Source organism: Dipteris shenzhenensis, chromosome 31 (assembly GCF_047967505.1).
Source record: "Dipteris shenzhenensis isolate YYH24624 ecotype China chromosome 31, Dip_SZ_1.0, whole genome shotgun sequence".
NCBI lineage: Eukaryota > Viridiplantae > Streptophyta > Polypodiopsida > Gleicheniales > Dipteridaceae > Dipteris > Dipteris shenzhenensis.
This window is the reverse complement of record NC_141626.1, coordinates 1,286,118-1,299,652: the sequence shown is the minus strand read 5'-3', so window position 1 is coordinate 1,299,652 and position 13,535 is coordinate 1,286,118. Positions and strand designations below refer to the sequence as shown.

At 45.8% G+C, this 13,535-nt stretch overlaps 1 protein-coding gene across 5 annotated transcripts in view; it reads right to left on the bottom strand.

Annotated features, from left to right (window-relative positions):
- Positions 1-13,535, bottom strand: part of LOC147880885 (ENHANCER OF AG-4 protein 2-like) — a 55,602-nt gene that overhangs the window by 6,918 nt on the left and 35,149 nt on the right. For 4 of the 5 annotated variants that reach the window (XM_087402206.1, XM_087402204.1, XM_087402208.1 and 1 more), the window contains 2 exons: positions 5,428-5,536; positions 5,201-5,313 (listed from right to left, as the gene is read on the bottom strand). In XM_087402206.1, coding sequence (XP_087258332.1) covers positions 5,201-5,313; positions 5,428-5,536 — 222 coding nt within the window. The remainder of the gene's footprint in view (positions 1-5,200; positions 5,314-5,427; positions 5,537-13,535) is intronic. The other variant, XM_087402207.1, reaches the window with a different exon arrangement.

The following is a 13,535-nucleotide window of genomic DNA, read 5'->3' as shown; positions in this document are numbered from 1 at the left end:
TTATGTCGTCATCAGTGCCCAAGCATCAGCAGCTATACTGGGTTTCTAAAGACCCGCAGAGTCATGAATAAACTATATTCATGACTGTCGACTCGGCTAACTTAGAACATACTACCCTCAAGTGGGGTTTGACCTTGAATCTCAAAGGTACTTGCTTCCCCAAAACTCTTCAAACCATACATGAATCATATAAACTGATTGCCTTGGAATGGGCTTGTGAGACTAGTCTTCACATCTGTGTATTCCCCCAGTATTCACGCCAGAAGAAAATTGTGAGTCTATAATCTTGACCAGATACCAGTTCCTTAACAATATAACTAGGATATTATAAAAGGAATCCTCTAAAATTGATATAATATAACTCGGAATAAATAGCTGTGCGAAAATTGATTTTACACCCTCTCGCAATTCATAAAAATACATCCCATATCATCAATCATAGGGATTAATGCCATAGCTCCATATATATTTGGCATAAGACTTGAAAATGCTGGAGTTCTGTCTCAATTCTTCCAAAAATCCATGGAAACAGATAACTTTGATAAATTATCAAACTAAGTGTATTGCTCTTGTTTCCATGAAATAAACAAGGAAAATAGCATATAAATATTCAGGGCTTAGAGAAAAACATAAGAATAACTTATAAAATCAATTTACTTAGCCTTTACTGCGAATCCCTTTAGAATAAGGAGTTTCCACATGTATCTGATCCTTTGATCATGCTCATATTCTTTGTGATCCTTGGGTTTTTAATTCCTATAAATTCTTCATCAAGATCATCGTCTAGCCCTACAGGACCTCTTTGGCTAGGCTGTCTAGTGGTTGAGCTTCCATGTATGAAGAAGATCATCGTCTAGCCCTACGGACCTTTGTGGCTGGGCTGTCTAGTGGCTGTTCTGAAGTCATGATGTGCTTGGGAGATCAAGCCCCGCTGGATTGATAAAAAAACATTACATCATTGAGAAGAAAACCACTAGGACTGATCGCACTTTAGGTGACTTCAAATCGTAGCACTCTAGATCAATCGCTACGTCCAGTCCTGCACAAGCAAACCATCCTGGTACACAAGTGCATCCAAGGTAGCACCCGATGGCACCACCATCTTTGGTCACGTTCCCACCTTCGAACTCGAGCAATCCAGATGCCACGATCTTCCAGTTGTCCCCCTCATAATGAGTGAACAGCCTGGAGTCTTCCACCATGCTCTCAGGGTTTATTTCAACCCGTCCTTCCTCTGGCAAGGCCCGCAACAAAAGAACCATCTCAAGAAATGAAATCCCAAGAATATTTTCAGATAACTTAGACCACGAACTCTCACTGAGCTCTCAAGCAAGTACTCTTCTGACTTCAGTACACCTTGTCCATAATCACCTTCCAGCAATCTACGTTCGAGATTTGAAGAAGCACACACACTTCCCCTTCTGCCTTCGAAGAAGGCCCATTTCTTCCAATCTCGCATTACCTGAGACATATGAAGAGCAAATTCTGTCCAAGGCATGCTATAAAGGCATAAATTAATAGCATCAAGTACATACCCAAGCCTCGTACTGCTTGTGTGCTTGCTCTAAAAGAAAACCATGCACCTCATGAAGGCACATACCAATAACCTGTGTCATCTTGTATTGCCCCCTTCTGAATTACAGCAACCATCGGAACTTGAAACCCTAGGGCACTCCCTGGAATCCACCCTCATGTCAGTATCAACAGTCACACACCTGGATGATTCCAAGCACTCCATGTTGTCCACCTTCACAAAGGTCTCTGACTCCCCGTCGGCCCACACCTCAATGTCAGACATCTTCACTGTGGCTTCTAGGTCGACATATATGACCTCAGTAACACATCGAGATGTCACCAAGAATAGTTCTTTGATTACCACATGAGCTTTGGCTTTTGTATCATGATCTGAATTTGAGTCAAACTCCTTGTTCTTCTAATCTGCCCTCTTCTTTCTGCAATCCTTCGCAAAATGGCATGGCTCGTCACAATAGAAACACTTTTTCTTTTACTTCCTCTTCTTGGAAGTATTCTCTTCATCTTCAAAATCATCCTTCTTGGGCTTGCCACCGTTAGGCTTGCCCTTTCCTTTGCCAACAGCTACACCTTGTCATTGTTGTCGTTGTTGTAGAGCTTCTCCCTAGCTTCTTCCTAGAGTAGTAATGAACACAACTCCTCAAAAGTCAAAGGTTTGGTCCTCTGTCTTACTGTCATAGTCATACCGAAGCTTTTGAAACTCCATGGTAGCCTCAAGTACCATCAAGGCCAACTAGTCGGAGTCTACCTTCTAACCAACCGATGTTGGTTGATCCTTCACCACCTTGACCTTCATCAAGTGGTCTTGTACCGAATCTCCCTCATCCATATCCAAGCTGTAGAGCTGATACTGAAGAAGCAAGATCCGGGATGTATTATCTGTCTCATACAGATCTTTCAAAATGGCCCACACCTCTATTGGCGTGTCAGTCATCTAGATGTGAGGATGGTCCCTATGATCATTGCCAAGGTATGGGCATCTCTATCCTCCCATCTACTGTTTTAAGTATTCTCCCCTTGTTGTCCACAATGTCCTCCAGCTTCGCCTTTGCTCCCATTGTCAGCTTCCATAGTTTTCGAGCCACTAAATGACTCCGGATCTTCACCTTCCAAATAGGATAGTTAGTCCTATCCAAGTTCCCGGACTCTTCAAAGTTAGGGATGGTGAAAGAAGGAACTCAACTGGAGGAAGGAGGAAGGAACTCAACAGATCTTTCAAAATGGCCCACACCTCTATTGGCGTGTCAGTCATCTAGATGTGAGGATGGTCCCTATGATCATTGCCAAGGTTTGGGCATCTCTATCCTCCCATCTACTGTTTTAAGTATTCTCCCCTTGTTGTCCACAATGTCCTCCAGCTTCGCCTTTGCTCCCATTGTCAGCTTCCATAGTTTTCGAGCCACTAAATGACTCCGGATCTTCACCTTCCAAATAGGATAGTTAGTCCTATCCAAGTTCCCGGACTCTTCAAAGTTAGGGATGGTGAAAGAAGGAACTCAACTGGGGGAGGAGGAAGGGAGAGACGGAGCTGAAGAGGCCTCTCCTTCGGAGATCGACATCTTTGCTGCTAAACCACACAACAAAATCCAAAGGCAAACTCAACCTTCTACACACAAGAACTTTGTACACACCTGACTGAACCTGAGTCACCCTCCTTCTCACAAGGGCATTGTCCTCCAGTCGTGAAAGTCAATTCCCAAGAGCTTTGAATCAGGGTCATCCTTCAGCAAGGTCCCTGACTTCAAGCTTCCACACTTGTGAGCCTCCTACTTGGGCTCTGATACCATGTTAGCAATCAACCAACAGAGGGTATGCACAGCAGAAGACTGATAGAATAGCCCAAGAGCTCACACAATGTGTGTGGGGTGTGGAATCACAAACTTCTTAACTTTATGTGTTTCAAATAGATATGCAGACTCATAAATAGACAATGATCCAGCCAGATATAGAAGCTACCAAAAGAAAATATTTCCATCCAAAGCTATGGACACAATACAAAAGAGATAGATCCGAAGTCCCACCAGAGCGTGGTCCTTGATCTTACCACCACGTACTTCTACTATCTGCCGGATATCTCTAGAACTAGAGCCCGCTCTCGAGTGTATGTAGACTCTCCGTCCTTTGACCTCAGCTTCTTGCTGCCCTAGGAGACCGCCAAGGTACCAGCCCTTAGTAGAGCTCAATCTGCAGCCTCTCTTGTACAGTGTACTCCTCTACCTCCTGGAAGTAGGCCTGAGGGTGTGTGTATAGCTGCTCCTGCTGCTCCCCAACTTGCTGGACTGCTGGATGAGTGAACTGCAATGGGCTGCTTTTATAGGGACCAAGGCCCCTTGGATTGGACCAACCAGCCTCCTGAATCTGGCCGACTCAGCCTCCTTGAAAAGCGCCCCCATCAGCCCTATATCTTAGGCTTTGTGCTCTCTCCATTTAAGTGGGGGCCCAGTCCCCCTTGCTTTGTGTGCCAGCTGACTGGCTCGCCCCCTCCACTCCACCCCATGTATGGGGCTGTGGGCTGGACCATATGGCCGACCAGCCAGCTTCTTGGCCCTATATAAGGGCAGGGTGCTGCCCTTTTCAGCCCCTCCCTTGGTTGCTGCCAGGCCCTCCTGTAGGCCCTTGACCTGCCCTTCCAAGGCACCTCTAGCCCGGGATATTCTTCTTACCTGCTGCTCCAGATCTGCCCTTTTGCAGGCTCATTCCATCCCTTGGATGGCGCACCTTCTGCGCTGTCTCCGGCACCATCTGTTGCAGCCTTCATCTCCTATGAGGTGCTGCCCATGTGGCAGCCCCCTCTCTCTCTCTCTTCTCTGGGCATGTTCTGCCCTAGGTCTCCTCCCCCATGCTCTCCTCATTTGGGAGCTTACAGATGGGGAGGTGACCTTTCCAGCAGGGCGCTCACTGCTTTTGGAAGCTAGCACTATAAAAAATATATATCCTGATGATGGATGTTGATCCATGTAGATAGAGTAAGGCTGAATAAAGTTATTGGGCAGACATGACGATATGCACCAATGAAACCTCAGATTGGGGAAAGCTAAGATACCTCCTAGGATTGAAATGTTTCTTTAAAGACTACTTCCAGGTAGTATTTGCTGAAGGAAGCTTGTGCAAGTGATGGACATTGATGATGTGTGTGCATTTTGCAAATAGGGTAAGGAGACAAATAAACACTCCTTTTGGCAATGCCCTCTTATTAAACTCCTTTGGACCCAGCCTTCATAAACCTGGCTTTGGTGCCATCGAATGGAAACATTGTATCCTTGGAGATTATAAGGGTGTATCATCTACCTTCACTCACATTTGGCCAGCCCTCAGATGCCACAATCTTTCATACCTGGCAAGCAAGGAACGATGGGTTCTTCAGGGATCTAGAGATAGCCTACACTTGAATATGGTGAAAAATGATGCCTTCCCAGACTATATTTTAACAGTTTGCTTGATGCCATTAGAGGGGCTATCTCGCTATGTGGGACCCTCTGACGATGTTATGTGGCACTTTAGTTCTATTCATGGTCTTTTTTGCAATCAGCCCTTGTTATGGCTGTCTTATTGTCAACCAGGGGAAAAACCGGGACGAGGCGCGCGAGAGAGAGGGTGGGGGGGGCGGGGGGGAGGGGGGGAAGGGGACACTTGGGTTGTCATGCAAACATAAAAATAATCAGCTTACCTTCAAACACTGCCGTCGATTCTCCCGTGCAACACTCCCTGGTGGTGCAGCAGCACTCAATATCCGAGGCAATGCAGCCTGCACAGCTGGAGGATACATTGCCCCTGCAACACCTGCAGGTTTCAGTTATGCAATTATGAACACTTGATAGGATTCTGGAGGGAAAAACTGTTATGCAATGTGATTCTAGATTCGGGAACTGTTATTAAGGAAGCAATCTTTCATACCCTTTACATTACCAGCGCATTGAGTGATTGAGTCCACTAAAAAGAACAAGTCTACTCGACGATGAAAGCTTGGTTCATTCTCCAGCCTTTGAACAATAATTTCCACAACCTGTTGAGGAGAAGGAAATTGTCACAATATAGAAATGCTCAGACCAGAGAAAAGTAGTCCATGAAAATGTAAGTATATGTAAACATGCAAGGTATTGGTGTCAATCCCATTGAATGACATCTTAACAATTAGCAATCACTAAAAGAAAAGGGAATCCAAACAATATTTTACCCCCAAACTCATTCTTCCAGACATGCAATAAGCCTATACGATGACAGATATGAACTTTGTAACTCCTAAAGGAGAGAGCTTGCAGACGAAAAACAAACAATGAGGCGCACTAAAAAATTGATATTTATAGACCATCACAAGATTAGAATATAAAATACCTATAATGTTCCAAAGTCTTCAAAAAACAAGATAAATTCCTCAATTAATTAGTGGAGGGGGCCTAAAAGAGCATGAAAGGGAAGAGAGTATTGCATCCTTGTTGACATAACTGGGGATCTAACCCACTAGCCTTAAAATTGACAAATGAGCTTAGCATAGATGAGATTCAAATAAACTTGATAGGATTGTCTTAGTCAAGTTAGGACTAGCCCAATTAGGACGGTGACCTAGGATAGTGTCCTAGGAATTAGGGAGCCTTTGCTGAGTGGAGGCCTTAATTGCTGTCGTTGCCATGGGTAAGGTATCTCCCTTATGCATCAAGACCTACATGCCACTACCTTCAAGCTAAAGGCAATATGGCCTCAAAGCAAAGAATGAGACAATGTCACATCATGGAGCGACACGGGATTTTATTGTCAAGTTGTCTTGGCTTTGGAATGTTCTAAACCTCAAGCCTGGAGGTGGCTTAGGAGGTGAGGCGGCAGCTAGCTCTCCCCTATGGGTTCATGTTAATCTATTGATTCTTTTACATGTTATTCACCTTCCAATCTATTCACCCAATAATGATCTAGTCCTATCGATAAGGTTAAATATGAACAATTCTTTAGGATTGCCTCAAGATGGGACGGAACTACTTTACTCCATGGATATGCAGAAATATCGTTTCCATTTTGTTATTGGTCACATGTGAATGTTTTGTGTGAGTTTTTTTTACAACCCTTAACACAAGTTATCATCATCAAATCCCTTGTGCTAGTTATCTACAACTTCAATGATATCACTTTCCATGGTTTGTACACCATGAGTTCATTTTCCATGGTTTATACACCATGAGTCTACACCAACCTACCACGGTGGTGGCACCTTTTGTGAGAGTAGCCATAGCATGAATTGGGGATAAAGAAACAGTTTCCAGTAGTGGAATATCTAGTGTCATAATCACCAGCCCAATCTGAATCACGGAAAGCATGCAAGTCAGAGTCTCCCCGTGGCATAGAACAGACCAAGAGACAGAGTACCCTGCAAATATCTGAAAACATGCTTTACAATCCTGGCTCAATAAGAATTGAAATAGGCTTGCAGACCTGAAAATTGAACCTTTGTAACAGTCCCTGAATGTGTTTTGACTCTTTGAGCACAATGCCTTCATCTATTTGCATAAACTAAATGCCCAAATAGTGTAAGTTGTAACAAAACCAGATCACAACATCCCTCTTGAATTCTGCAATTTTCTCTTCATTTGTGCCTTAGCATATCATCCATACAAGATGATAATCAACAAATCATTTTTGTCTTTCTTGACATAAAGGGTACTCTCAATTGGACTATTTTGTCAAATATGTTTGTAAAAAATGTATGAATTTTCCCATACCAAACCGTGGGGCTTATTTCAGCCCATAAAGTGCCTTGTGGAGCTTGCATACTTTATGTTCCTCACCAGCATCCGAAAACCAACAGGCTGACTCAGATACACTTCTTCCTGCAAAACCCTATTAAGAAAGGTTGTTTTAATATCCAACTGTCACGAGGGCATGATTTTTGGCGCATGCATGTTGGCCTACATGTGGGCGGGACCCAGGGAAAACCCGAAGCGAGGTCAAGGGTTGCTTGATGTGCTAGAACCCCTAGTATTTGTGCCTTGGGGGAAAATGTAAGGTCTAGGGCCAAGAGGGGCCCAAAGAACCTTAGAATTAAAGTTGGTCATTGGTGGCCTTTTAAAAAGGCCCCACTAGAGGGGGGCTAGGGGTAAATGAGGCCCTTGGGGGCAACCCAAGGCATGGGCTGCCATGTGGCAAGCCCATGCAGCCCCACTTTGGCAAGGAGGACCTTGGAAGGCTCTAGGCAAGGGAATCTTATGCAAACGTCGCGCGGGCTGGAGAGGGCTGCTAGACGCCATTTTGAATGGACGATTTTATACGGAATCTCGGCCAAGGGCTTAAGCTGCAAGTCGCGGGTGGATTCCATTTGGTGGAGAGGGCTTGTGGGCTGTATGACATCAGTACGGATTGCTGTACGGGCTGCTCATCACAGGCTGCTTCAATTACAAAATAATGTTTTTTGTTACAAAATTTTCCTTGTGAAAAGGGTGATACAAAATCGCTCAAACTAGCCGAGCGACAGAAGCATATACATGTCAAAGATATACAACATTGTTTGTTACAAAATTACCCTTTCAAAAAGGGTGATACAAAATTGCTCAAACGAGCTGATATACAAAAGCATATACATGGCGAAGTATATGCAAACTGCTACTAATACTACTACTACTACTACTACGAGACCAGATCCAACCAATGCAGGACAACAGATAGTACCAACTGCGGATCATATTCTCACATGGACAAGAAAAAATTGCAGATGCATTGTGTCCTATTGTCTGCAATGTAAGTTAATGTGTCATGGCATTAATTTAACATGTCACCACAGCGGAGGAGGCATGGACAGTCTTGAACCTCATGAGCTGCGCCTGATCCCTGGCCCTTGTCGAAGCCATGTAAGCCTAATCCCTCATCATCACCACTCACCTCCACTGATGAGGCGTTCGAGCTTGGATTCTAAGAGTGAAACCATATTAATTGGAAATTAGATTGAAACTTAAAGAATAAAACAATTTAAAAAGTATGATTACAAGTAAGAGTAGACTTATACCATGCAAGCAGCCACCTCAGCCCAATCAACTGCCGCTCCCAGCACCTCCTGCTCAATAAACCATGGCTTTGTTTTTATGCGAAACCCGCATCTCATCTCTATATTTGTGGAAAGGCGACCCATCATAGCTTGTTGTGGGCCCAATTTACGAGAGTTAGATAAAGTGCATGCAATATGTAGTAAAACAAATAGAACTAGTAGTCTCTCCTAGCTACTCCGCCCACCTCTACAATTCTCACATATATTTCATACCCCTACTACAGGACTATGAGGCTTTGATTACTCCCACACTTCACGAGGCTGCTCTTCATGCTTTTCCCTACACTACTCGCTCCACTCGTCCACCACCGCCTGGGACCGTTCCTTGTAATAGCTGGTACAATGATGTGTGCAAGGATCTCCACAATCAGCTCAGATTCGAGACCAAGCATAACCTTCTGAGCGAATCAGAGACGATGCGCAAGTATCGTCAATTGGTACGCCGGAAGAAGCAGGCTCTGTCTATCGTAATGAGGGCTTTTGTCCGTCGTAATGAGGAAGAGTTACTAAACATCATGTTTAGTAACAACTCCAAGGCCTTCTTGTGGAGATTCCTACAGCAGCGGTCCCCTTCACCCCTCACAGACACATAGGTTTGCTACACCTGTCACGATCTGTGACGTATTCCTTTCTCTATTTCTAGACTTATGGATGGTTTAATGAATGGACACTTGTGGAAGGGTATGCCCTTTCAACGGGACACTTGCCCTTTCGACGGGACACTTCCTAATGAGGCACAACCCTTCACAAGAGACATCCTATTGAAGAGACATTCCTATTGTAGTGTACCCTCTCATCAAGGGTCACACCCTTCACAAGGGGTACACACCTCTTCATGCACATACCCTTTGGAGTACACACCTTTTCATGTGTGACTCTTCACTCTCTATATAAGAGAGGCCCAATTGTATGGATGGCATTACATCTACCCTACAGACATTCAAGCAATACAATTATTCCTTGTTCTCTGCTATTTCAGTCTCCTTTCTGTTCCTTAGCACATTTCTAAATATAATAAATCTAGGATTTCTTACAGTGGTATCAAAGCAAAATTCGCTCCTGCCTGTAGGAAATGCCCCCACCTTCTAGCGCCCATCTGATACATCTTTTCCGCTAGAAGGATATCCGTGCACATTGTGCATGGAAGAGATGGAGAGGATGAGCGTAAAAATTTTTCGCGCCAACGTTGCCTAAAGTCATCTATGACCTCTCCATCTCCCACACATCACGAGTTGATGTGAATGGACATGACAAAAATCGTGTCTTTTCAGGTGCTTGGGCTGTCCCAAAACCAAGGGACGCACCTTTTCCACCATCGGACACACCTTTTGATGAAGAGTCTCGACTCCTCACTCAAGGGACACACCCCATCGTGGACAAAAGGACACACCTATTCATGTAGGGACACCCCTTTTAAAAACAGGGACACACCCCTTCATGAAAAGGTGCACCTATTCCAAGGGTCACACCCCTTCGAATAGGCACACCTTTTAGGCACCAAGCACCTATAAAAGGGTACCCAGAGGGGTAAAAAGGGGGAAAAAAAAATAAACCCAGCCCCTACCCTTAGGTTTACCCTAGCTACCCTAGGGTTAACTAAACCCCCAAATTAATTTTTGGGGCAACTAACCACTTTAGGCAGCCCAAACGAAAAGAGGCACCCCTTCTTTGATATCCCGTACGGCCTGCACCGTACGGAACTACCCGCAGCAGCAGCCCACCCTAGCCGATCTGCACGTCAGCCCCTGCGCAGCCCTAGCCGACCTGCACGCCCTTCATGCGCAGCCCTAGCCTTGCCAGCACGCCAGCCCCCTGCGCAGTCATTGGCCTCGCCAGCACGCAGCCCCCCCCCTGCGCAATCATTGGCCTCGCCAGCACGCAGCCCCCCCCCCTGCGCAGTCATTTGCCTTGCCAGCCACGCCAGCCTAACTGCGCAAGCCCTGCATCGCCATTGCGGCCCTGGTTACCTGCTATTTCCCTGCCAGCCTGCAGCGTGAAATGCGTGACAGCCCTGCCTCACCTGCGAAGTCCAGCCCTGGGAACTGCAACCAGTTTTTTGCCATTGACAGCCTGCAGCCCCCCCTTGTTTCGCCATCTTTTCCTGCCAAATCAGCAACAGTTGCAGCCTCCTCTCACGATGAAGACAGCCTGTTAACAGCCCGGACCAGACAAGCCTCGATCCGCTCCTCGCAAACCACTGCAACATGGATCTCCGGACAGCGATTTGCAGGCCTCTTCTACACAACAATTTGGCAGATTAAATCATTGCCAGGTGGAGTCTTTCCAATCTGCTTTTAAGGATTCTCTTTCCATTAACAAATTACAGCAAATGAAAGAATCTCCCTTAAAGCATGGAAACCCCTGGTAATTCACCCGGCATTTCAAGGACACCTCAGGCATCATCTACCACACAATATCGTGTTCAGATTGCACAACCAGCCCATTTCGGAGCTTTTGCATCTTGGGTCTTCTGTGGCATGTGCCCTCCTAGTGAGTTGGACCACATCCTCTACCTTCTACGTGAGGCACCTCAGTTACATTATTTCCTCAGCACAGTACAGGTTGTGTTCCACGAGACACGAAGATACCCAGAACCCAATATTCCTCAAGAGTTTGCTGTCCATCTTTGGAGAGAATTTTACCCCTCACCTTCGGCATCTCCAGGGTACTCTCCACCTCTTTCAGCTCCCAGATATCCTCCTCTACAGGTTGTACCTTCTCCCAGACAGTATTTACACTCTGAAGGCACTCCTTCTCCTGGATATCCTCCACTTCCGACAGCAGCTCCTTATCCCTTCTCAGATCCGTGGACTCTGCTACCTACTCCTGTCCTCTCACGAGCAGTAACACCACTTTCGGCATCGCCACTGTTACCGCAGACAGGACCTCCTTTACCAGAATTCCACGGGTGGTTCCATCCTACCTCGCCTGCCCCCTCCAACATGAGCAACCTCAGGGAGCAGCCCGAATCTTCTTCCAGGAATGGTACAAACTAGAGCGCAAGTTCACGCTTTTCTCACAGGGATCTCCGATATGTCGCAACGCTCGCGTGAAGCCTCTCCAGAGATCAAAGAATCAAGTCCAAAAAAGACCCCTGAAGTCAACGTACAAGGCGAATCACTATTGCAACTTCAAATTTCCCAACTTCAGGACAGCATCTCCGACTTGGTCCAAAAAGTCCAACAACTTCAAGATTCTCGCAATACCACACATACAGAGGATGACATGACGCAACCAGTAGACTATGCGGATTCATTCCCACCGAACTACGTGCCCTCTACCGTTTACTTCAAGCTTCCAAAACTAAAAGACTTGACATCAAACTTCAGGAAGCCTACACTGGTCAATGCAAATCGCCGAACAGTTGACCAATGGCTCGCAAAAATGCGAATGTATTTTGACACTGTTGACCTCACTGAAGGCAAAAAGATCGCCTTGGCAGCCTCCCTCCTCAAGGATACAGCTTTTCTATGGTGGCAAAGACGCTTAGAGGACGGCAAAAGTGTGTTAACATGGGAACGTTTTGAACACGTGCTCCGTAAGCAGTTCATACCTACCAATGCGGACTTCCAAGCACGTTCAAAACTCCGACAGTTGGAGCAAACGAGCTCCCTGTCTTCCTACATCTCTCAGTTCACCACATTGGTGCGGGAGATTGATGGTTTAACTGAGGATGATCGCCTTCATGCTTTCATCTCAGGCCTAAATCCCTCGTTACGCATTGATGTCCTTAAAGCAAACATCACCACCACAGCTGGCGCTATTGCTTACGCAGAGCGCATTACAGATTTCCAAAACACAGGGAAGCAGAGTGCTAATCGCACACAGAACTCTCCTCTGGCCAAAGGTGCTCGCCCTCAAGATAACACCAGGTTTCGAAAAAACTTTGGTAATCAAGGTCAGCGACAGTCTCAAGATCCCCAGAAGACTCAAAAATCATTTGCTGGATTCCAACAGAAGCACTCCTCCAAGGATCGCGCCTCTTCTTCTTCACAAAGTCATTACCGACATCCCCAATATAAAGGTGCGGCCACTGACAAGAAGAACAGCTCCAGCACAAAAGGACTTTGTACCATCTGTACAGGCGACCATAGATGGTTCGATTGTCCCAAGCGACCAAAGCAAAATTCCAATATGGAACCTAGCACTTCCCAAAGAGAAGATGCTACCCCAGCACAAGACAAGAAAGGCAAAGCTGTTCGAATGGCGAATACCATCCACCTGAGCCTTGCCAGCAACCCCGGACCTTCCCTGGCCACTCAAGTACTTTGTGTTCAAGGATCGATTCGTGGAACAACGGTCACCATCCTCATCGACAGTGGCTGTTCTCATAACTTCCTAGCTAGTTCTATGGTCGACAAACTTCAGTTGACCACCAGTCCTAGTCTCATGGACTATCAGATTGAACTCGCAAATGAAACGACTTTCTTGTGCAACACCAGGATCAAAAACTTGTCTTTTCGCATCCAACATTATACGGACAAGTTGAACTTTGACATCATGCCTCTTTCTCGGTACGATGTCATACTCGGACAACAGTGGCTCTACGACTATGATCCATCAATCAGTTTTCGCAGCCATACTATCCAGTTTGTCCACCAGGGAAAACTTATTAAGCTAACTGCTTCTAGGGACTCTCCTTCAACCCCAGTTGCCTCTGCCCTACAAGTAAAGCAGTGGGTTCGTAAACGTCAAGTAAAGACTTCACTTCTGTTGGTTACGGCAGTAGAGGAGACACCAACAAAGGATCCTCCTGAATACCTCAACCAACCTTTTTTCCAGCCTTACATGGATATTTTTCCACAGGAATTGCCAAAGCAGTTACCACCTCGACGACCAGTGGATCACCCAATCGAACTTATTCCCGGCAGTAATCCACCGTCGAAACCTCCTTATCGGGTTTCTTACACTCAAAATGAAGAAATCCAAAGACAGGTCACCGAGCTACTCGACAAAGGTCACATTCGGCCCAGTCGTAGCC